The sequence below is a fragment of the Gossypium raimondii genome, chromosome 4 (genome assembly GCF_025698545.1).
Source record: "Gossypium raimondii isolate GPD5lz chromosome 4, ASM2569854v1, whole genome shotgun sequence".
NCBI lineage: Eukaryota > Viridiplantae > Streptophyta > Magnoliopsida > Malvales > Malvaceae > Gossypium > Gossypium raimondii.
Window position 1 is genome coordinate 2,887,254 of NC_068568.1, and position 23,741 is coordinate 2,910,994.

The 23,741-nt window shown below is 31.6% G+C and overlaps 2 protein-coding genes across 2 annotated transcripts; one reads left to right on the plus strand and one right to left on the minus strand.

The window, feature by feature from the left end:
* Nucleotides 1-806: 806 nt before the first annotated feature.
* Nucleotides 807-3,797, minus strand: LOC105779388 (serine hydroxymethyltransferase 7). Its single transcript, XM_012603133.2, has 4 exons — nt 2,407-3,797; nt 1,764-2,166; nt 1,521-1,622; nt 807-1,420 (listed from the first exon to the last, which is right to left on the minus strand). The coding sequence occupies exons 1-4, from the start codon at nt 3,463-3,465 to the stop codon at nt 1,206-1,208; spliced, it is 1,779 nt and encodes a 592-aa protein (XP_012458587.1). The 5' UTR covers nt 3,466-3,797; the 3' UTR covers nt 807-1,205.
* A 14,344-nt stretch (nt 3,798-18,141) lies between these two features.
* On the plus strand, nt 18,142-23,704 carry LOC105779956 (transmembrane 9 superfamily member 1). Its single transcript, XM_012603984.2, has 12 exons — nt 18,142-18,423; nt 19,831-20,023; nt 20,114-20,218; nt 20,479-20,496; nt 20,592-20,689; nt 20,773-20,925; nt 21,079-21,213; nt 21,314-21,480; nt 21,927-22,021; nt 22,113-22,486; nt 22,717-22,990; nt 23,205-23,704. The coding sequence occupies exons 1-12, from the start codon at nt 18,325-18,327 to the stop codon at nt 23,270-23,272; spliced, it is 1,779 nt and encodes a 592-aa protein (XP_012459438.1). The 5' UTR covers nt 18,142-18,324; the 3' UTR covers nt 23,273-23,704.
* Nucleotides 23,705-23,741: the final 37 nt, after the last annotated feature.

A 23,741-nucleotide genomic window follows, 5' to 3' on the forward strand; every position in this document is an offset into this window, starting at 1 on the left:
GTATATAATCTGGGACCTCGTGAGCGCTCAAGTAACCCGAAATACCTTTCTCCAGCCACTATATGACTCTCCACCCATCCTAGGGCATCACCATCTTATTTGTTTATCAATAAATCATAAAGTTCAAACACATGTTTTATGAATCTTACTTATCAAATCTTTCATGGAAGAAAAAGCAAAACTACTATCCAGATAATAGTTGGATTGGGTGCAGGTGGTTAAAGACAGTTCAAGTGACGGTGTCGAGATTCTTTCATGATGCTTTTATGTGTTCGGGGAGAAATGGGAGGTTTTGTAGAAAGTTGGCATAATCTTTTTTAGGTAAAATGGTGCCTTGACCTTTTCAGAGTAGTGAAGAAGCCTTATACAGTTAATGGACTTGATGCGAGTAGTGGTTATCTAAAGAGATTGCCAAAATGATCAAGTGGTAGGGTCAAAGCTTCCTGTAATGAAACCTTCAAGTGGTAGAATCACGATGAGCTTCCTATAATGGAACCTTCAAGTGGCAATAAGAGAATACAGGAAGCTCACAGTAAACTCTAATGAAATCTTCGAGTAGGTCTTGACGTGACTTAACATTGACCACGTAGTGAGCATGCAAAAGACAGGTTAAAGTCCAGGTGTTTGAAGTGATTATACATAGACATTATATTAGCTTCAATAGAAAGCAAGGATCTTCAGAGGGCAGATTCTTCTGTGGCTGGTTTGTTTAAATTTTAGAATCTGATACTGTATTCAATATTACAGGGATATATGATCATATGAACATGAAGTTGGTGAGTAGTAAATATTTATGATTCACTGTGTCAAACAACGAATTCTCGATCTTACACTACATTTACTGAATCATCATTGTCAACAAATCAATCCTGGGTTTAAATAAGAATATCCAAATTCACCAATCTGCAAACACAACTAAAACAAGTTCCAAGGAAGAGAAAAATGTCACTAAAGAGAACTGCCAAAATTGTTGCAATATTTTCAGACATTCTGCCACCATTATGAAAACAGAACCTTTGGTTGCCAGGAAAATAACCCTTGAGCAACCACAATTCCTCTGCAGAGTTTGTGTTCTGGTTCACAAAGCTCAGCGACTGCAAAATCTGTAGCCAATAAAGTTACAGTAGCTACTTTGGGGCGGCTTCCAATTTTTGTTTAGATGGCAGAATGCAACCAATGGTGTGAGGTACACCTTCAAGAATCATTCAAATTTCAAATCCCGGCATTGCAAACTGAGAAGCAAAAGTCTCAACCTGTGTTCGTAGCTCCAAAATATCCTTATTATCATGTAGACTTTTCACAGAGGCCTTCTGTAACTTCCCATGAATCATGCTGGCGACATGTGCAGCTCTTAGGACAATGTCCGCAATTGTCTCAAAATCAGACTCAACGCAACCTCTTGAAGTCATAGCAGGAGTACCTGCAGAATCAACAATAAAAGTCATTACGACGGCCTAAACCTTCCCCCATAAATGAATAAATGACTTGCAACCTTTAACTGAGTGAGAAACTAAACTCACCGATCCTTACACCTCCGGGAGTAATGGCACCATTATCACCACAAATAGCAATTTTATTCAGGGTAATATGACACATCTCGCAGACCTTCTCGTAAATTTTACCTACAAACAAATACATCCAAGTTCCGAATCACTGTTTTCCACTTTGGGTCAAATTTTCTCAGCCGAGATCATTAGACCATCTATTGCAAGCAAAAAGGCAAAGAACATGTAGGTTCAACTTCATATCATATGTTTATATACCTGTCAATCCAAAAGGTCTTAGATCCCAGAGTATCAAATGGTTGTCCGTGCCGCCTGTAATTAGCCTGCATTTTCTTCTTAACAAAGCAGATGCTAAGGCCTGAGCATTTCTCTTCACTTGCTGCATATAGGCCTTGTACTCCGGTGTAGCCACTTGCTTCAATGCTATAGCAAGAGCAGCAATATGATTATTATGTGGTCCGCCTTGCAAAGATGGAAAAACAGCAAAATTTATCTTTTCCTCGAAATCGTATTGCTCATTGTCATCTCCTTGGCTTTGAAGCTTCCCTCCCTTTCGCTTTGCACCCTTCCGGTAAAAAATTATACCTCCTCTGGGACCTCGGAGGCTTTTATGAGTTGTTGAGGTAACAATGTCGCAGTAACCAAAGGGATTCGCACATTCCTGTAAAAAAAAACATCAAATAACATTTTAGCCGCTAAACTATAACCAGTTTTCTAATCTCAATGCCAGCCAATAAGAACATGAGCAAATCAATAATAATAGTTTAAGCACCAAAGTCAACAAAACATTTTCAGGATAAACAGGTATAGTTCAGAAGCTATAAATCATGAATAAAGCCTTAGTGCAACACATAAAGCAAATAACCTATCAAATAATTACAGTTCTTCACAGTTTTCAGACCTTAGCAGCAATAAGTCCACTGATTTGAGCCATATCACAAAGCAAAACAGCACCACACTTATCCGCAATCTGTCGAAACCTTCCGTAATCCCATTCCCTCGGATACGAACTACCACCACAAATCAATATCTTAGGCCTAAAATCAAGTGCCCTCTCTTCCAACTTCTCATAATCTATATACCCAGTTTGTGGATTCACTTTATATGGCAAACTCTCAAAGAAAATTGAAGCAGAAGATACTTTTCTACCATGTGGGGTATAATACCCATGACTGGTATTCCCTCCTGATGGAGTATCCAATCCCATGATCCTATCTCCGGGCAATAGCAACCCAGTATAGACTGCGAAATTCGCAGATGTACACGAATAAGGCTGTACATTCACACCCCAGTTCTCAGAATCTAGTCCAAAAGCTTGCAATGCACGTTTCCAGCAAAGAGTTTCGATTTCATCGATGTATTGATTCCCTCCATAGTACCTTGCTCCCGGCATCCCTTCGGAGTATTTGTTGGTTAAATGGCTTCCGAGTGCTTCCATGACGGCCCGGCAAACGAAATTTTCGGAAGCTATCAATTCGATTCCCATGAATTGCCTCTTTTTCTCATGTTCCATCATGTCGAACACGTCGGGATCCGCTACACTGAGTGGTTGATTGCCCCATGATTTCACGGCCGCTTTTCTCGTCTCGAGATCGGGCTCCGGCGTCATTCGCTTTGACGACGCAGAAGAAGAACAGCCGTCTCTTCGCCTTTTGAGGCACATAGTATGCCCTAATAAATGAAATTCTTCGATTTCTTTACTCTCTTCACCACCACCATCATCATCATCATCGTAACACTCACTTTCATTTCTATCCCCATTTCGGAGACACCTCCGGTTCTTCTCCGGCTCGAGTAGCTGAAAAGCGAAACGCGACAGTGGTTGCGCGGTGTCCCTTCCGTCCACCTCGAGACTAATAGAGTCATCAGCGATCTGGGTACGGTGAGATTGCGGCGAAGATGAAACTAACCCTAAAGAGAGCGTTGATGAAGTGTCAGCCGATTGAGATAACAAATCCATGGAACAAAAGCTTGCATTCAAACAAAACCCAAACCAAAAAAAAACCAATAATAACCACAGCAACTAAGGAATACAAAGCGAAATCCAAATGAAAACTCTAGGTTTTGGTGTTTTCAGTGCGTATAAGAAACCGCCCCCAAGTCTTACCCACACTAACCAATTATTAGCGGCTTCCTTCAGCTGAGTAAAGCCAAAGAAAGGGGATGTGAGTACCGACGGGGACCGGTAAAGATTCCAAGGGTATGCACCTAGACAAATGGCAGTGGCTTAGCCTTCCAAGGGTATGGCTTTGCCAGCTTGCTCACTGCACCTCTATTGGTTACAGCTAGGAGAGTGAGACTCGAAAAGGGTTAGTTTTTTCTTAAATTATTCGAATTATACCCTTATTTTAGTCCCTTGTAGTTCTAAAAATGTACAATTTCATCACTTTCAAAAAAAAAATTAAATCTTTAAAAATTCAAATATTTATAAAATAAAAATTTTTAGATATATTTTTAAAAAATTAAATTTATTAAAATCTTAAATATAAAAATGTTAATTTATATTTTTGACATATAAATTCAAAATTTTAAATTTTAAAATATATAAAATATTAATTTATATACATTTTACAATCAAGATGATAAATTTAAGGAAAATAACTAAATTATCAATTATTAATTATCTTGTTTTTGGCATAATGACTTTGAGTCCTCAGCTTTATAAAAATAAATCATTTCACCTTAAATTTGTTTTATTGTTAAATCATTCCAAAATAGATGGAAAAGTTAATATTTGTTAATTTTCTTGACATGATATACGGAATTAACAAACATTAATTTTTCTTTCATTTTGGGGTGATTTGACACCAACTCAGTAAGTTTTTTATAAATATATGTTAAAATAAAATGCATAATACAAATCAAAATGAAACTTTTATTAAGTGGTAAATTTAATGTTTTAACAATCAAATTGGCATGAGTTTAAATATCATCATTTTTATTTTTTTATTTTATTAAAAAAACTAAAGTACCCAATTAAAGCAATTTTCTTAATTGAGTTGGGACTTAGTACCTAATGAATGGGTGACACCAACTCAAGAAAGGCGTTATAAATAATATATATATATATTGTATTTATATTCTTTAACTCAATAAAAGGGTTATTTTTAAAATTAATATTAAACTCCATTTAGAAAAACTGAAATCCGAATGGATTTTCTTAAAAATCCATCTATCATTTCAATTTTCAGAAGGTTCTTTTTAAAAAGAAAAAGAAAAAAGGGACCGAAAGTTAAATTAGTAAGCTTTTTTTGGAACCATTTTTACTTTAAAGTATTTAATGAACATTTTTAATATTAAATAATTAAATAATTTATAAAAAATATATTTACTTAATAAATTGTTAAAATACAAAAAAAAATAAAGATTTTAAAAAAGAATAAGTGGTCTTCGTATTGTGGAAGTGGCCAGTAAACTAAAGGGCTGTGGATGGCCCATACAATAAAACAGGCGCCTCTCGAGGAGGCCCAATAATAATGAACCCAAAAAAGAAGAATAAAAAATAATAATAAATAGGCCTCATAAAATTGATAAAAAAATAACCCATTTTGCCATTTATCTGGTGGGTTTGACTTAGACCTGTTTATGAGTCGAATTATCCGTCCAGGCCCGAAGGCTTACTCGAAATTTGAGAGGTTTTGGATTAAAATATTAAGCCTGAAAAACGGGATCGGGTAAAAAAAATTAAACTTGTTTAAAATATGGGTTGGGCTTAGGCTTGAACATTCAAAACCTGAGCCTAGCCCATTTTTAAGCTTATATTATGTTATTTTTATATGTTATGTAATTTAACATATTAAAAAAATAAACCTATACTAAATATATAATACTACTCTAATGTAAACATTAAAATAATATTAAGATAGCTATATAAAAAAGTTCAATAAATAAAAAAATATAAAATTATTAAATATTAAAATAATATAATATAAATATTTTTTAAAAATTTTAAAAAATAATCTGAGCGAGCATAAAAAGGGTTTAAGTTAGTATTTTGTAAATATGTGCGAGTTTGAGCAAAATTTGAAGCTCATATTTTGAATCGAATCAAATTTAATCAAGCATAAAATATGTTAATATTATACTTAAGCCCAACCTGAACCTGACCTGACCCAACCCATAAGCACTTCTAGTTTGCCTTCACTCTATTACTTTTTCATGCATTAATATTTAATGCATGCTTAATTACCGTTCATAAGTTGATGATCATATTTAATAAATGAATTTTATATGTGCTCGTGATAATTATCGTATTAAATATTAGTGGATAAAAATATATTGGAGTGAATCTTACTGGTTGGTGGATTCGGTGACTATTTTTGTCACCTTTAACACGTGCTATTTTAAGCTCGGAGGTTTACTTTTACGGCAAGGACCAAACATTACCGTTACAGATATTAACGGTAAAAAATTCGGTGATGCTTCAGGAGGGCATGAAGCGTCTCAGCTTTATTGCCTATTTTTTCTGAAAAATAAAATTAATAAATTTACGTTTTAATCAGGTTACAAAATAATTATTAAATTATTTTAAATTTTTATTTGAGTTATTGGATCGTTAAAATTATTATTGTATTATTTTCTCTATTTGAACTGTTTGTACCAATCAAAAGTCATTTTTTTTCTTTTACGGTTTAACTTTTTTTTATGAAATAGCTTTAGACGTTACGAATTCGTGAACCAAAATTTAAAAAACTTTTTTATCTGATTTATGACATTGACTATCAGATCAACTTGGATCTAAGATATGATCTTTTATTCATTAATGGGTATTGATCTTTCGAACTAATTGTTGAATCGTCGTTTGGAGCTGGCTAACCGAATTTTTCTTTTTAAAGACACTTTTCAATGCATTGACTTAAATAAAAACTTTCTAATAATTCAGTGGCTTAAATGAGAACATTCAAATAGTTCAATGACATTTTTTCTAACTTTTTTAAAATTATGTGACCAAAACGTAAATTTATTAATAATTTAATGACTTTGAGTATAAATTAGACAGCTACAAATTTAAAACTATAGCTTATGAAGTTGAAAAGGAAGAGCCAAAATTTGTAGAATTGCTATTAAGGAGATGTAGAAAGTTATTAAAGGGTAAATTATAATATAAAAAATACTTAAAAGTATTGTTATACTCATGCTTTCTCAAATTATTCGACAATCATACTAACGAAGCTTGGTTTTATGGAATAACTCTTATTTCAAGAATGTTTCGTCTAAACATCGTATCACATTAAGTAGGTACATGATTCTTAAAAGATATATGGGAAATAATTCTTAACAACATCTGTTAATCTATTGCATCCCAACCTAACAAATATTTTGTCCAGTTCCTTTAAATTGACTCTAACAATACCATCAGCTAACATTCGTTACTCTACCTGTAACGACTCTATAGTCACGAGTGTTGAAAAGTGTATTTTCGAGACTCTGTTACCGTAAATCGGACTCGCAAATATTTATTAAAAATATTTTACGAAGTTAGTTGTGTAGTTAATTAGGTTTTGGTTAGGTGAATTTGCATGAATTAAGAGTAATTAGATATAAGGATTAAATTGCATAAACGGTGAAAGTTGAATTATAGATTAAAGAAAAAATTAAAAGGACTAAAGAAGCAATTTTTCCATAGTTTATAAATAAGGTGGCATAAGGGTGAAATTATTATAAAAGTTTGAAGTTAAAATATATATTATAATATGTTTACTTAATATTTAAGTAAATATATATAATATAATAATAAAGTAAATATAATAAAACAAAACAAATAAGCAAATGAATAAAGAAAGAAAGAAACAAGACGAAATAGAAAGGAAAGAAAGAAAAGAAAAAGAAGAAAAAAGAAAGGAAAGAAAGAAAGGAGAAAGACAAGGCTAGGGACAATGCTAGGGTTTCAAAGTTTTTAAGTTCAATTGGTTAGTTAATTTAGTCCCTTTTTCTTGTAATTTTTATGTTTTTGGAATCCCGATGTTAAATACTACCCGACCTATGTCGAAATTTTAGCAATTATTGAGTTTTTAAATGTTGCTAATATTGAATAATTTTAGTATTAGGGACTAAATTGATAGGTTTTTAAGTTAGGAATGAAAAGGATTAAATTGTAGAATAAATTGTAAATTTTGAGTAATAGAGGCTAAACTGTGAAAATTTTGAGATTTAGGGATTTAAGTGAAAATAGGGAGTTAAATTTAGTTTAAAGTGAAATTTGTATAAAATATAAGATTAATTGTAAAGAAATAAAGTTAGTCTCGGTTTATGGACTAAATTGAAAATTAGGAAAATATTGAGTCAAAATTAAAATATTCAATATGAAATTGAATTGTGTTATATTGATGAATTTTAATTGTTTTAACTCCGTAGCTAACGTTTTACGGAATCTTTGACTAAAAAGGGGAAGATAAAGTCGACATCGAATAACTTGAAATTTTTATTTATATTTCTATAATCCGAAACTAGTTATTAATTGTTGTATTTTTTATTTAATACATATGGTAAGTGTTGAGGTGAGTATTCGGCACTTTGACATTGAATTGAATTGAAAGTTGATTGAATGGATTGAATTGATACATATATTATGAATATATTGATTATTTAAATTGAAATGAATATTAATGTGAAATTTGAATATTGGATATTTGTTGTATTTGGAAAGTGAATTGAAACCCTATTAACTATATCAGACTGAGTCAGATATAAATGGCATGTCATAGGATTGGAAGAGTTTAGGGATTTCTTCGACTTCGAGTTGATGAGGCACTGGGTGCCAATTTACTTCGGTTTAACCGATGAGACACTGGGTGCCAATTTACTACTTCGGATTTATTCGATGAGACATTGGGTGTAATAGCTCGATTTTCAATGGTGTCGAAAATAGTGGTTCGAGACCACCAAATCCGATAAGTAAGCTCGTAAAATTTATTATTTAGTATTTACAAGTCAAATGTGATTTTATAAAGATTTTTGCATTGGTAATTTGAGTTTTAGAGGGATTTATTAGGTTAATTGGTTTCCAAAATGAGATATCGAGACATCGATTCTATAAACCAAGTCATAAATATTTTTATAAATATTTATGGAGTTCCATTAAGGTATTATTAAAGTTTCGTTAGAAAATTTTAACGTTTTGATAGTTAATTAAATAAAAAGAACTAAATTGAAAAAGGTGTAAAACTTGCAAACTAAAGAAATAGTGATTAAATGGATTAAATGCTAAATGAGGGAGGACTTGAAGAGCAAATAAGCCTAAAATGGGAAGGCTGGACGGCATGAGTGTGGAAAATAAATAATGAAATAGGGTGAACTAAGGGCAAAATGGTAAATTAGTTGAAATTAAACAAATAAAACAACAATTAAAAGATTTTCTAGACATTTCTTCATCAATCTTCAGCCAAAAACAGCCATAGGAGAGCTCATAAGTCATAAAGCTGGTTTTTCATAGTTTTACTTCAAGTGAGTTCAATTCTTGATTATTTCTTGTAATTTTTGTGTTTTTAAGAATTTTACAATTAGGTTCAACTATCTATTTCATTAGTTTTAAATTTTATGGGTAATTTTGTAAGTTACCATTTATGAATACTGAATGTTTGTGATTTAACATGGATTTAGAGCTTTAATTTTGTTATATGATGATTTTATTAAGTGATTTCAATAGATATTGATTTTAGGACCAAATTGTTAAAAGATTAAGTATTAGGGTTTGATATTAAAATTTTGTTGATCAAAGGCTATATGATAGCTTAGAATATTTAGATACTTTGTCAATTGAGAAAGGTTAGCTCATTTGATAGACTAATTGGTGAGAGACTAAATTGAAAAACTATCAAAGTTGGGGTAATTGTGTAATTTCAAGAATTGAGGGTATTAATTGTGAAGTGAATTGGAACTGAAACATATGATAATGAATGAATAATTTCGAGTCATGTTAATAGGGTAAATAAATAATAAAGTTGTATAATTGATATTGAAATTGCATGGTATGAGAAATGGAAGTGATATAGTGAATTGAAAATAGAATGTGAAATATGTTGGCAATACATGGAATATATGAGTTAAATACTCATGAATTGAGTATGGTGTGAAATGATGCATTCATGAATTGAGTATTGCACGACTGATGCCATTGTACGAATAAATATGGTTTGATATGTGAATAACCATTTATATAGCAATTGTGTGAATTAGGATATTGTTTAATAAATGAAAAATGATAGTTATGATATTAGACATTAATATGTCCTTATAATTTAATTGTGCCTATTATATTATCTTGTCTTTAAATATTCGAATTATAGAAATACCATTGAGTTTTTACTCAGCGTATGTTTTTGTTTTCCGTGCGCAGATTAGGTACAGTGATTTTGAAGAGTTGTAATTGAGGTTGTGAGCATCCATCTCATCACATCTCCAAGTGCCAAGAGGGTCTATTTCAAAATTTTGAATAGAATGGCATGTACTTAGGAAGATTGAGTGTGTTCCAAGTAGTAGGGACTAAAATATAAGTCATGAAAACTTTATTTTTTTTAATGTTCAAATATATTAGTGATTAGCCAAAATCACTTTGGCACCAAATGTAATATCCATATATCAAGTTCCTTGGGTCGAACCGGGTATAGGGGTGTTACACTACCGCTCGCACCTAAAGAGTAAAAAATCCAATGATTAGAACCGATGCCTAGCTAACCTCCCTTTATATAGAGATTTTGAAAAGCTTGTATAGCCAATTTTGTGCTTAAACATATTCTCAATAGTATCATGGAATTCATGAGACAAGATAAGCCCAATAATGATCCGATCCTAGAACAGATTCAAGTTTTGCCTAAAACCTTAATACTTAACCTATCTAGATTGAATTAATAAGTGTTGGGTGTAATAATAAGATGCATTGCACTCTTAAAAGGGAACACATATTTGAGTAGGTAGCCACAAACCTCGAACATGAACTATAAAACGGGCATGGAAAAATTATCTAAATTAAGATGTGTTTAGGCCAAGATTCAGATGATAATTGTAACATCCACAATGTATTCTTTAGATCTCTTTATCTTGCTTATATTCCCCACACATTTCTCTCCTTAACTTCATCTTCTTAGGGTTTAATTGTGTCAAGATGAACTCAAGCTTAAGTATAAATTCGAGCTTTTTGACTTTTAGTTTTAAAGCTCAATTCGAGAAAAAAAAAACGTATTAAAGTTTAATCGATTAAACTCATTTATTCAAACCTAATAAAATATTTTAATTTTTATATATTTGATTAACTTGATTATTTATACTCGAGCTTAAGTTTGATTAAAAATTCTTTTACTCTTAATTAAAAGAAATAAAGTTTGAAAACACATAAAAAGGGCATAAATGAGATTATGTTATTATGGGTGTGCTTTTCTTAATATAATTAAAAGACATGTGATAGTAATATAATTTTGATTGTGGAGTTTTTTCAAAATTTATATATATTATTCCTTGGATTATTATTTGATAAGAAATAATGAAGTTTTTTAATTTTACAAGTAGAGTTAAAGGAAGGTCGATAAAATATCGTAAATCTCTTTGGATTACATTTTAGCTTCTCCACTGAAAATATAGGCAAATCAACTCTTATACGTTAGATAAGTGAGAAAAACAGCCCATCCATTAAATTTTGGTGTTTATAGATAAGGTATAATAACAAATTTAGCTCTTAACCTTTACACATTTATTCAAATTGACCCTACTATTTTATTAGAAGTAAGAAAATTTTGAAACTAATAAGGCTAAAGTTCAAAAGTCTTTAAAACAAATTTTAAAAAAATTAAGCCATTTTAAAATTTAGAAATTATTTTAAAACCATAAAATTTATAAACAAAATTAATAAAAAAGTTATAAAAATTTTTATTTATAAATTTTTATTAAAATAATAATGCCAACTCATTAAAATTTAATGGTCATAAGACTTTTAAAAAATTGACCCTTACTTTTTATTGAGTTGATATTATTTTTAATAAAAATTTTATAATTTTATAATTTTAAAATTTTTATAAATTTTGTTTATATTTTATGATTTTTAAAATTTAAAATGGCTTAATTGATTTTTTAAAATTTGTTGCTAAAGCCTTTTAACCCTTTTTTAATTTACTTCCAATAAAAGAGTAGAGTCAAATTGATTAAACATGTAAAGGTTGATGACTAAATTTTTTTATATAAACAAAAAAGAACATTTAACGGTGCAATTGTAACACCTCTTAACCGTATCCAACACCGGAATAGGGTACGAGGCATTACCAAAACACATACACTTGTAAACGTATTTAACCGAGTTATAAAATTTCATCAAAATTAAAACTTTCAAAATAATTAACATGTTTCTATAACTTTTCACAATATATCCTCAAAATATTATAATCATAATAATTAGGGCCTGCGAGACCCGATACATACTCATGCAAATTAATGCTTCATTTCCATTTCATTCAATTCGCAATTTCTCATGCTCATAATTTAAATCATATCACTAGCAATTTCCATTTAATTCACGTACAATTCAATGACATCAAATTCAAAACTAATACGTATTTACCATTTAACTCAATGTTTATTGATTATACCATTCAATAACACATTTATGAAATTCTCAATTTAGCAATGAAAATATCACTTTAGTTTGAATAACAACATCGTCCTGATATAAATACACTACCACTTATCCATTTACTTTAATTCTTTCGGGCCCATTTGTCACTTACCATCCTTAATCAAATTAGGGAACGGTCACGGAAAATTGAGTACTTCACTTTCACTTTGCCATAGTATAACTATGGTCTTACGTATGATCACTTATCACTTGTCCCTGATCAGATAAGTGTAGCCACCTATCACTTTGTTTCTTGATCAGATAAGTGTAGCCACTTATCACTTTGTCTCTTGATCAGATAAGTGTAGCCACTTATCACTTTGTTTCTTGATCAGATAAGTGTAGCCACTTATCACTTTGTCTCTTGATCAGATAAGTGTAGCCGAAGCTATCACTTATCACTTTTCACTTGTCACTTGATCAGATAAGTGTAGCCGAAGCTATCACTTATCACTTTCCACTTTCCACTTGTCACTTGATCAGATAAGTGTAGCTGAAGCTATCACTTATCACTTTGTCACTTGATCAGATAAGTATAGCCAAGCTATCACTTATCACTTTGTCACTTGATCGATAAGTATAGCCAAGCTATTACTTATCACTTTCCACTTGTCACTTGATCGGATAAGTGTAGCTAAAGCTACCACTTATCACTTTGTCACTTGATCGAAGTACTCAAATCCGCGTTCGCTCAATTTGACCATTTATTCATATATCAGGCTTACCAACATGTGTTAATTCATAAACCATTCATGGTATTATTTCATGCCAAATCATATACTGAATATACCATACACACATACTATGAAACTTTATTTTCACACATGAGCTTAAACCATGACCAATAATGCACAAAATAAGCATCATTCATATTTCATCGTTTATGAGTTATAATCAAACCTATGACCATTTATACACGAATCATTCATATATTTCCCAATTTTCCTCCTCCTCCTCTCCATTCCACATCCTTAATGTGTATAACACACTTAAACAACATTAACCATAATTTCAATATTCACTAACATGTATATTCAAAGCTGTTTATCCGAGTCAGAGTCACTAAATTATTTTTATCCGGAGCTACAGAGCTCCAAATTAAGATCCGTTAATTTTCCTGAAACTAGACTCACATATATTCATACCATAAAATTTTCATAATTTTGGTTCAGCCAAATAGTACAGTTTATTCTTTAAAGTTTCCCTGTTTCGCTGTCTGACAGTTCCGACCACTCTTCACTAAAAATTAATTATCTCATTGTACAGAATTCGGATGATGTTTTAGCTTGTTTCTTCTAAAATAGACTCATTAAGGATTCTAACCATATAAACTATAACTCATAATCATTTTTTTTACAATTTTTAATGATTTTCCAAAGTCAGAACAGGGGAACCCGAATTCATTCTGACATTGTCCCACAAAATCTATTATATCTCATGATTTACAATTCCATTGCTTACATCATTTCTTTTATAAGAAACTAGACTCAATAAGCTTTAGTTTCATATTTTATTCATCCTCTAATTCAATCTCTACAATTTTGGTGATTTTTCAAAGTTACACTACTGCTGCTGTCCAAAACTGCTTTAGTGCAAAATGTTGATTTCCATTTTGCCCCAAATTTCACAGTTTATACAATTCGGTCCTTTCTCAATTAACCCCTCAATTAATCTAATTTTCTCAATTAGTACTTTACTAGACATTATAAGTTGTTACACAACTATTGAAATTCAGAATTTCCACATATAACTCTATCTTCAAACTCTTTTACTATTAGGTCCCAAACATTCACTTTCTATTCAATTCTTTCAATAAAATCAGCATATGAACAATTTAAAGCTCTAATTTCATGCTAAATCATCATATACTTCCAGCACATATTCATATCAACTTTCAACTTCTTTCATAAAATCAAAAACTAATGAATTTAACAAGTGGGCCTAGTTGTAAAAGTCATAAAAATACAAAAATTTCAAGAAATAGTCAAGAATTGAACTTACTTGTAATAAAAATATGAAGAACCAGCTTGAAGAAGCCCTTCCATGGTGTTTTAGCTGATGAGAATTCAGAAAAATGAAGAGAAATCTAGATAATTCCACTTGGGTCCTAACTTTATTAAGCAAATTTTGCAATTTTCCAATTTTGCCCTTAATTCTCCTTACTTTCTTGCTGATTTCATGCCTCTGTTGTCCAGCCCAAATAGACCTTGGGTCTATTTGTCTTTTAAGCCCTCTTCCTTTTATCATTTAAGCTATTTAATCATTTCCCAAAATTTTGCATTTGTTACAATTTAGTCCTTTTTGTTCAATTAATTATCGGAACTTTAAAATTTCTTAACGAAACTTTAATACTAACTTTTAACACTCCATAAATATTTATAAAAATATTTATGGCTCAGTTTAAAATCCCGAGGTCTTGATACCTCATTTCGATTCTAATTATTTTAATATTTATTTCTAGTGCACTATTCACTATTTCAAAAATTTTCCTAACTTCATATTTAACTTATACTTACTAAATTAATAATATTTTCTACCCATTTGTCGAATTTAGTGATCTCGAATCACCGTTCCGACACTTCTGAAAATTCAAGCCATTACATTTTTTTTTCGTCGGATTTGTGGTCTCGAAACCACTGTTCCGACTAAGCCTAAAATCGGGCTATTACAGCAATTTTAATAGAATGACTATTTTGTTCACTTATTTATCATACAACGACTATTTACTCATTTTTTCAGTAGAGAAATTAAAATGCAAATTGAGATATAGTAAAAAGAGTTTTCGAGCTCTTATCGAAGAAGGTCTTATGTATTATTTATATATTTTTATTTTTAATAAAATATCAATTAAGAATATTTATTATGAACTTGTATATCAAATAATTAAATTATTGCTTAAACCATTAGTTTGGATGATGATTTTATGAGATTGCAAAAGTATTTGTTGACAATACCTGTATGTCTGGTTGAGAAGGGGTTATATAAAATTATGGTTTTACGTTATCTTTATCTCTTTTTAATAGGAGAATAAAAAATTAGATTTTTTCTCTCCACAAAAATTCAAATCCAAGAATTAAAAATCTAATTTGTTTTAGTGTTTCCAGAGTCAACAAAGGATCTAAATATCTGATTATTCACATGCAGCATTCATTCTTATCTGTCGACAAATCCTCATGAACGAGAAACCCCATGGAGATGGAAACCGACACATCAAACTACACCATACCACGCTCGGGGCACTTAGACCCGAAATATGGAAGCGATCGTTGAAACAATTAGTGGGGGTTCTCAAGAGATGAAGACAGAATAACATATAGGTGATGAGAAGCTTGCAACATGGGGAGGCAGTGGTGTCGCATGTCGTTTATTTAGCTTTTAGAGGGATTTTGTTTGGCGGAGATTGTCCTTCGCAAGTCCGAGCTAGTTCCTTGAGGAAAGGGTGGTGAAAGCAACTGAGCTTTTTATGGTTGCTGCCATCCATAGGCCATGGTATGCAAAACAATTTTCTAGGAGAAAAAAAAATAAATTGTATAATTTTATGAGAGTTAAAATGTAATTTTATTATTTAATAAATTTTTTTGGTGAAAAAAAGTATCAACATAACTCTAATGAGAATTTTTCATGGTTCCAAGTTGCTAAAGATCAATCAACAACAATGCTCGAACACTCGTTGGAAGCTATTTAAAAGTGTAAATCGTATTTAAATGCCATCTTTGCCAAGTACTTCGCAACATTATTTTGTTCCTTTGGAATATGTGAGAATCTAACTTGCCAGCCCTTCGTAAGTAGAGAGTGGATAAATCATATCTCTAAAAGGCTATTATCCCATGCATAACTGTTGCTAATAATATCAATCAGAATGGTATTGTTACTTTCCAGTTCAATATGTTTGAAACCTTCCTTCCATGCAATAGAAAATCCCTCATATATCGCCCTTGCCTTGGTTTGAAAATTTTTCGATTTGCCAACTGTCATTGTAAAGCCAAGTAACTGAGCTCCATCTTGACCCTACTGCAACATAGGATTCTTGAGGAGAGAAACCTCCATCAGTACTAACTTAAAACTTTATAAATTTTAAAGGGTCTAAAGTTAAAATTTCAATTTTAAAGGCCAAGACCCTTGTAGTTTATCATTTTTTAATATGATACTTATTTTTTATTTAATAAAATTATTAATATTGTTATGCAAAAAAGCGATATTAGTTTTTAGTGTTTAATTTAAGTTTTAGTACTAATTTGATTAAAATTGTAATTAATTGATAACGTTAACAATTAACTTTTGGTGTAAAATACATATAATGTCACTAAATTATTAGTAAGTTTATGTTTTGCCCACTCGATTTCGAAAAGTTACAAAATGATCATTAAACTATTCAAAAGTATTCATTAAAGTCATTGAGCAATTAAAATCGCTATTGTATGGCTTCTCTATATGCACTGTCTGTATCAATCAAAAGCTCTTTTTTCCATTATCTTCTACAATTCAATTTGTTTTTATGCAATAGCTTTGAACGTCACGTATTTGCAAGCCAAATTCCAAACGGCTTTCTTACTGGATCTCTAATATTGGCCGTTAGATCAACTTGGATTTGTAATATATTCATCTACTTGTCGATCATGAAATTATCACTTGGAGCTCACTAGCCGGACTTTAAAAAAAAACTTAATCCAGTTATTTAAATAAAAACTTTTGAATAGTTTAGTGACTTAAATAAAAACTTTCAAATGGTTTAATGATCATTTTGTAGTCTTTTGAAGTTGAGTGACCAAAATATAAAGTTATTAATAATTTAGTGATGTTGGAGGTAGTTTATCTAACTTTTATTAAATCAATCCTTAAAAAAAAAATCAAAGCCATAATATTGTATTTAATAAATGGGTAAACTATACCCAAACGTCACTCTAAAAAAAGGTTTGTCTTAATTTGGTCGCTCTAATTTTTTTTTTTCAATTTATTCACTCTAGTTAAGATGATTGTTCAAACTAGTCATTACCGTTAAAAATTTTGTTAATCCGCTAATAGATTGCTGACGCGGCACATTAACCAATTGAATAACAACACATGAGACCTTTTTTTTTTTTTCACTTTTTAGTAAAGCTTAGGAACCTCTATGTAATTAATCCACTAAAAGAAAAAAATGTTTTGAATTAATTACAAAGAAATCCCTAAGCTTTAATCAAAAGTTAAAAAAAGATACCATGTGTCGTCATTCATTTGGCTAATGTGCTATGTCAAGAATCAGTTAGTAGATTAACGAAATTTTAACGAAGTAACTAGTTTGAATAATTATCTTAATTAGAGTGACTAAATTGAGAAAACAATTTATAGTGATCAAAATAGGATAAAACCTATTTTAACGTGACATTGAGTATATTTTACACTTAATAAATTAAACATAAAATTAGGCAAAACCACAAATAACATTAAATTTATTTTATTAACAAAATTATAAAAATTCAAATATAATAACATTAACACTTAATATTCACCAAAACAATTATAAAACTAGAATTAAACATTAAATTTATTTTATTAACAAAGTCGTTTATTTTTGTTTTCTCGAATTTAGTTTTAACTTTTCAAATCTAAAATTCATATATGATGTTTAACACGGTTAAAATTCTTTTGTTAAATTTATTAGTGTAACATTTTGAAATAAAACAAAAAAAACCCACATAGTAATCATATAACAAAAATGAACTTAAAATGTAGTAAAAATTTAACACTATTAATAATTAGATTACTAATTTTAAATAAAAATAAAAAATTAAATTCTAAATGTACAAAGAGTTAAATGTAGAGATGTTCATAGATCGAGTGGTCCACCTAGACTCCTTTGAATTAGGTTGATCTAATTCAACCCGATTTATTATTTGAAAATTAAAAAATATATAAAAATAATTTTATATCAATATTTATATATTTTCTAATTAAATTTAAATAAAAATATTAAAACCGAATTTAGATCCACCCGACCCACCCGGCTCATGTGAGAACATCTCTAAGTCAAATGTCACCGATCTAGAAACTAGAAGAGAAGAAGAGAGCTTGTTCATGTAAAAAAAAAAAAGTTTACAAATAAAATAAAAAAATAAAAAAAAAGACAACTCTCTCCCAAATCTTTAACAAAGATAAAAAAAAAAAAAAAAACAAACAAGAAAAAAGGGGAGAGAAACTCATCAGCGTAGTGCACCGGACCTGCAGATCCGACCATCGTCGGCTATGTCTTCCTCCGTCTTCTCCGCCGTCCGATCTTTCTCTCTCTTCGCCTTCCTTTTCCTCTTCCTCTCTCCCGCTCTCGCTTCCGAGTCAGATCACAAGGTAAATAACCTCTATTTCCCCCCTCTAACCCTATCTGCAAACTTTTTTCCTTCTTAATTTTTTTCTTCTTTTATGGTTAGGTTTAATTGTTGCCTTTGATTTGTGGAAATTCATGATTTACGTGTGGAATTTTTTGTTACTATGTTGTAATTATCAGGTGTAAGATGTGGATCTCTGATGGATGAGCTCTTGATGTAAATTTATCTATGAAATGGTTTATATCGTTTACGTGCATGTCTATGTATGTGATGTAAAGATTGGTATACACGCTCGAGTTGTATCATTTCCTCGTTTAGGTTATTCGTGATATACGTGTCGTTTTTGGAATTTATTATACAAATCTTAATGCAAATTGTCTATGGATGGTCGAGAGGTTGATATAGAGGATTAAGCGTATCTTTTTTCACGTTCAAGTTAGGTAGTTTAGTTTTGAGGTAAATCAAATTGTAGCGAAGCTGGCATGGGGATGTTTTGTCTAAGACCAATTCTTCATGTTTAAATGTAGATATTAGCATTTTTCAACTTTTTATTTGGTGGATTAATTGTTACACTATTCTTTTTAACATTGGTTTTCTATTGGATCTGATGGGTTTGATTAGATATGCTTGGAAGAGTTCAGTTAACTGGCAGAATTCTTGTGGGAACTTGAGAATGTATTTGCATTTGCATAAATCATGTCCTACCCTTTGCCATAGTAAGACAAACATTTAGTATTAAGTATATTATAACTTGTAAAGTGTCTCAGAATGATGCGGAAGAATTAACATTTGAAATCTTTTCCTTCTCTCTCTCTCTTCATGGCTGGGTTGCAAGATGAGCCTTCTTGACTAGGTATAAGGTCATGCATTCCTTGAATGCTTTGGAGAGTAGATTGAAAATTTGTTTATACGATTTCTGATAATTGATATTGAGTCAACAATTGTTCACCTTGACCAAGAAATTTGATCTTCAGTCTTGAATTGAATTATCAATATAAGCAGTATGGCTTGGTTAGATGTGACAAAACTTATCTGTACATTCCTTGTTGAACTGACTTATCAGCTAGAAATCAGTTGCCTGGCAAATATTCTTACCAGCATATGTTTGTTCATATGTATTAGTATTGGTGATTGGTAAACTGAGTATTTTAATTTCATTTATTTGAGTTTTTTGGGATCTAGGCTTAATAGGCTTTCTCAAAGTATCTTTTTGAATGCTGTCAATCCTTCTCAAGATCAATGTTACGTCAATCTATCCTGTGTGTTTCTTTGCATTTAAATAAGATTTATTCCCAATGAGAACTTAAGTTTATATTTGTTCTTTCAATGTTGGTTTGATATTTAGATTTTTTTAATATTTGTCTTGCATTTCTCTTTTTCAATAGCTATGCGTAACTCTTACCAAGTCTTGCATTGGTTTTCCTTTCAGTATCAATCAGATGACCCAGTTACCCTATGGGTGAATAAAGTTGGTCCATACAACAATCCACAAGAAACATACAACTATTACAGCCTTCCATTTTGTCATCCGGGTACCAACCCTTCTCACAAGTGGGGTGGTCTTGGTGAGGTCCTTGGTGGAAATGAACTAATTGATAGCCAAATCGATATAAAGTTCCAAAGTATGTGTTTTTTCATTGTTAGAATTTATTCAATTGCTGTAATTCCTTTCGTAATTATTTCCTTCTGCTCCTTTTTTTATTCTTCAACAGAGAATGTTGACAAAAGTACTATTTGCCAATTGGAACTTGATGAAGCGAAGGTCAGACAATTCAAGGATGCTATTGAAAACAGTTATTGGTTTGAATTCTTTATGGGTATGTTTAGCTTTTCATTCTTTTATATAAAAATAGTAAGTGTGCATAAGTAGAGCTACAAAGATACTGATATTTGACAGCTTGGACGAGTACTGAAGATCTCAGGATCTGAAAGCTTTGAATTCTTTTGGCATTGAATGGATGTTTGCTGGATTTAGGTATCATTTTATCTATATGGCTTACTTTGTAGGAGCACTTACTATCTTCCTTGCTTTTCTGTTTTTGCCATGTTTGTGCTCTAAACGATGCTGAAAGTTCAGATGATCTGCCTTTATGGGGTATGCATAGTCTACTTCATTTTTCTTTTATCTGGTTTATTAATCCTTATTGCTTGTTACTGAATAATTTATCTTTTTCTTTTTTAACTTTTTAGGCTTTGTTGGTGAGCTGCATCCTGATAAGAACAGTGATAATGGCAAGCATGTCCTCTACACTCATAAGAATATTGTTATTAAATACAATAAGGACCAGGTTTGTGGTTCCTGACATACAGACGACTTCCATTCCTTATTTTTGAATCTGCTATTTTTAGTGACCACGCTCCAATCTCGCAGATTATTCATGTCAATCTCACTCAAGAGAGTCCAAAACCACTGGAAGCAGGGCGAGTATTGGACTTGACATACTCTGTCAAATGGCTTCAAACTAATGTCACTTTTGCTCGTCGCTTTGATGTTTATTTGGACTATCCTTTCTTTGAGCACCAAGTAAGTATCACTATTGGTGAAAACTTTCTACTTCAGTGGATTCTTTTTTAGTTATCTATTTTGCAACAACATTTATTTTCATAAGCCTCCCATTAGGTTGTTCTGTTTTCGTTTAATTTTCTGATAGCTCTAAATACATGTTGCAATATGCAGATTCATTGGTTCTCTGTTTTCAATTCATTCATGATGGTTATCTTCCTCACTGGTTTGGTGTCAATGATCTTGATGCGAACTCTGAGAAATGACTATGCAAAGTATGCTCGGGAAGATGATGATCTGGAAAGCTTGGTGATAATACCTAGGCCTTTTCTTTTTTCCTCTTCTTTAAGGAAAGTTTTGTTGTTCGAAAATTCATGTTCTGCTTGCTATTTCATCTATATGCTCTCAGGAAAGGGATGTGAGTGAAGAATCTGGTTGGAAACTCGTTCATGGTGATGTTTTCCGACCTCCTCGCTATTTGGCCCTGCTTTCTGCTGTTGTTGGCACAGGTGCTCAGCTAGCGATGCTTGTTCTCCTTGTCATCTTATTGGCAATTGTGGGAACGTTGTATGTCGGGTATGTTGAGAAGCTATAGTGAGTTAAAATCCAAGACTTGGCAACACAAACTTAGTTTGAGAATTGACTAAAAAACTAAATAAATTTATTTTGATAAATATGAAATTAAAAGTATTAATGCCTTCTTTTACTTAAAAAAAAAAAACCAAATAACCATCCATTAGGAAAAAGTGACCTTACATGGAAAAACTACCAACTTTATTCTAGTACATTTTACTTTTAAAAGATAAATAAAAAAGAGAAAAAAATTCACCCACGTGTTAAATCCCTTTGTATGATGACTTTTTTTATGAGCCTTTTTCTGTTTGATATATTCAAGTTTGACCAAATGATTTATCTTTCTCCTTGTTTTAGTTCTTGCTATGAACCATATTGTTCTTTGGTGTTGGCATTTCAACTTTCATCTTTTTGAGTACTAACAATTATGTATTGATCACTTGGTTCAGGAGAGGAGCAATTGTCACAACTTTTATTCTGTGTTATGCTTTTACATCATTCATTTCTGGTTATGTAAGTGGTGGAATGTACTCACGCAATGGGGGTATGTGCTTGATCACTTATCCTTTCTTGCTTGCATTTGTTCCTCTACTCATGGATCTCTCATTCAAAAAAGTTGGATTTTTTTTTTTCAGGTAAAAATTGGATAAAGGCTATGATCCTTACAGCATCTCTGTTCCCATTTATGTGCTTTGGGATTGGTTTCATCTTGAACACAATCGCCATATTTTATGGATCTCTAGCAGCAATTCCTTTTGGTACAATGGTGGTTGTTTTTGTGATTTGGGCTTTCATTTCATTCCCCTTGGCCCTTCTTGGTACAGTTGTTGGAAGAAATTGGAGTGGTGCTCCAAATAATCCATGCCGTGTGAAGACCATTCCTCGCCCAATTCCGGAAAAGAAGTGGTATCTTACACCCTCTGTGGTCTCTATGATGGGAGGACTTCTGCCATTTGGCAGCATATTCATTGAAATGTATTTTGTCTTCACATCCTTCTGGAATTACAAGGTAATGTTCTTTTCCCTATGTTTTTTATTTGCTTGATGGTGAATGAAAATCTGGTTAGGCAATCTTTCACTCTTTCTTATGCTGTATAGACTATAACTAAGTGTTGCTTCCTTTTTAAATACATATATGCTGATGAATACTAGAACATGGTCTTCATTTCTTTTCTGACATGGAGATTGTGCATCCGTATTTTAGTAATTTCAGACTCAATAAATCTCTGCATTTTGCAGGTTTATTATGTCTATGGCTTTATGCTGTTAGTCTTCTTGATTCTAATCATTGTGACCATTTGTGTGACAATCGTGGGAACATATTTCCTGCTAAATGCTGAGAACTACCATTGGCAGTGGACATCATTCTTCTCTGCTGCCTCAACTGCAATCTATGTCTATTTGTACTCCGTCTACTACTACCATGTGAAAACCAAGATGTCAGGCTTCTTCCAGACCAGCTTCTACTTCGGATATACTTTGATGTTTTGTCTTGGTTTGGGAATTCTCTGTGGTGAGTTTTGGAACATATAAATATCTATCATATCCATAAATATATGGTTATCCTGCCTTCTTTATGTGCTCATACCAAATAAGCATTCTCTCTCATTTTTGTTAGTGTTGTTTATTTTCCTTTTGTTCCTTGCCAGTCAGTATTGGAGTTTATGGCATCTGTTGTTCCTACATAATAATGTGGGTTCTTTTATCGTTTCCTTTTCAAAATGCAGGAGCCGTCGGTTATCTCGGTTCTAATCTGTTTGTAAGGAGGATCTACAGAAACATCAAGTGCGACTAAATCCTTAAAATGTTTGAAAGTATAACCATCAGCGCTTCTGTGAGCATTTTTATTTGTCGTCTGAGGCAATAAATGATGATGAGATGAAACTTCCAGCCAGGAGGGGGGTATGGGTCAAGACCTAGCAAAATCCTAGAGATGAGAAATCACAGGGTTTGAGGGTAAGGGGGAATTGGTATTTGTGGGTTTCCATGAGATTTTGCTTTTTCTATTTGCCTCATTTCTATTTTGACACAAAATGTAATCGAAGCCTGATTTAGAATGCTGAAAAAACCAGTTAAAAAAATAGTACTCTTTGGTTATACTTTTTTGTCCTTCACCCCTTCTGCATATACGTGTGTCCCGTCTGTAAGAACTCAAAATGGCTAAAGTATCTGCACATTTTGTTAGGGGATAAAGGAACTTCTCAAAGAATTCAGCATATGTTTTTTCCCCCCTTTCTTTTTGGCTTCACTAACGGTTTAATTAT

What these genes read in the sequence shown, in the direction of transcription:
- LOC105779388 (XM_012603133.2), bottom strand. Translation starts at nt 3,465, where the DNA reads ATGGATTTGTTATCTCAATCGGCTGACACTTCATCAACGCTCTCTTTA. An exon ending in GTGGACTTATTGCTGCTAAG is followed by an intron (nt 2,167 to 2,406) that starts GTCTGAAAACTG and finishes TTTTTTTTACAG; the next exon opens with GAATGTGCGAATCCCTTTGG. An exon ending in AAGACCTTTTGGATTGACAG is followed by an intron (nt 1,623 to 1,763) that starts GTATATAAACAT and finishes ATTTGTTTGTAG; the next exon opens with GTAAAATTTACGAGAAGGTC.
- LOC105779956 (XM_012603984.2), top strand. Translation starts at nt 18,325, where the DNA reads ATGTCTTCCTCCGTCTTCTCCGCCGTCCGATCTTTCTCTCTCTTCGCC. An exon ending in ATGATGATCTGGAAAGCTTG is followed by an intron (nt 21,214 to 21,313) that starts GTGATAATACCT and finishes ATATGCTCTCAG; the next exon opens with GAAAGGGATGTGAGTGAAGA. An exon ending in AATGTACTCACGCAATGGGG is followed by an intron (nt 22,022 to 22,112) that starts GTATGTGCTTGA and finishes TTTTTTTTTCAG; the next exon opens with GTAAAAATTGGATAAAGGCT.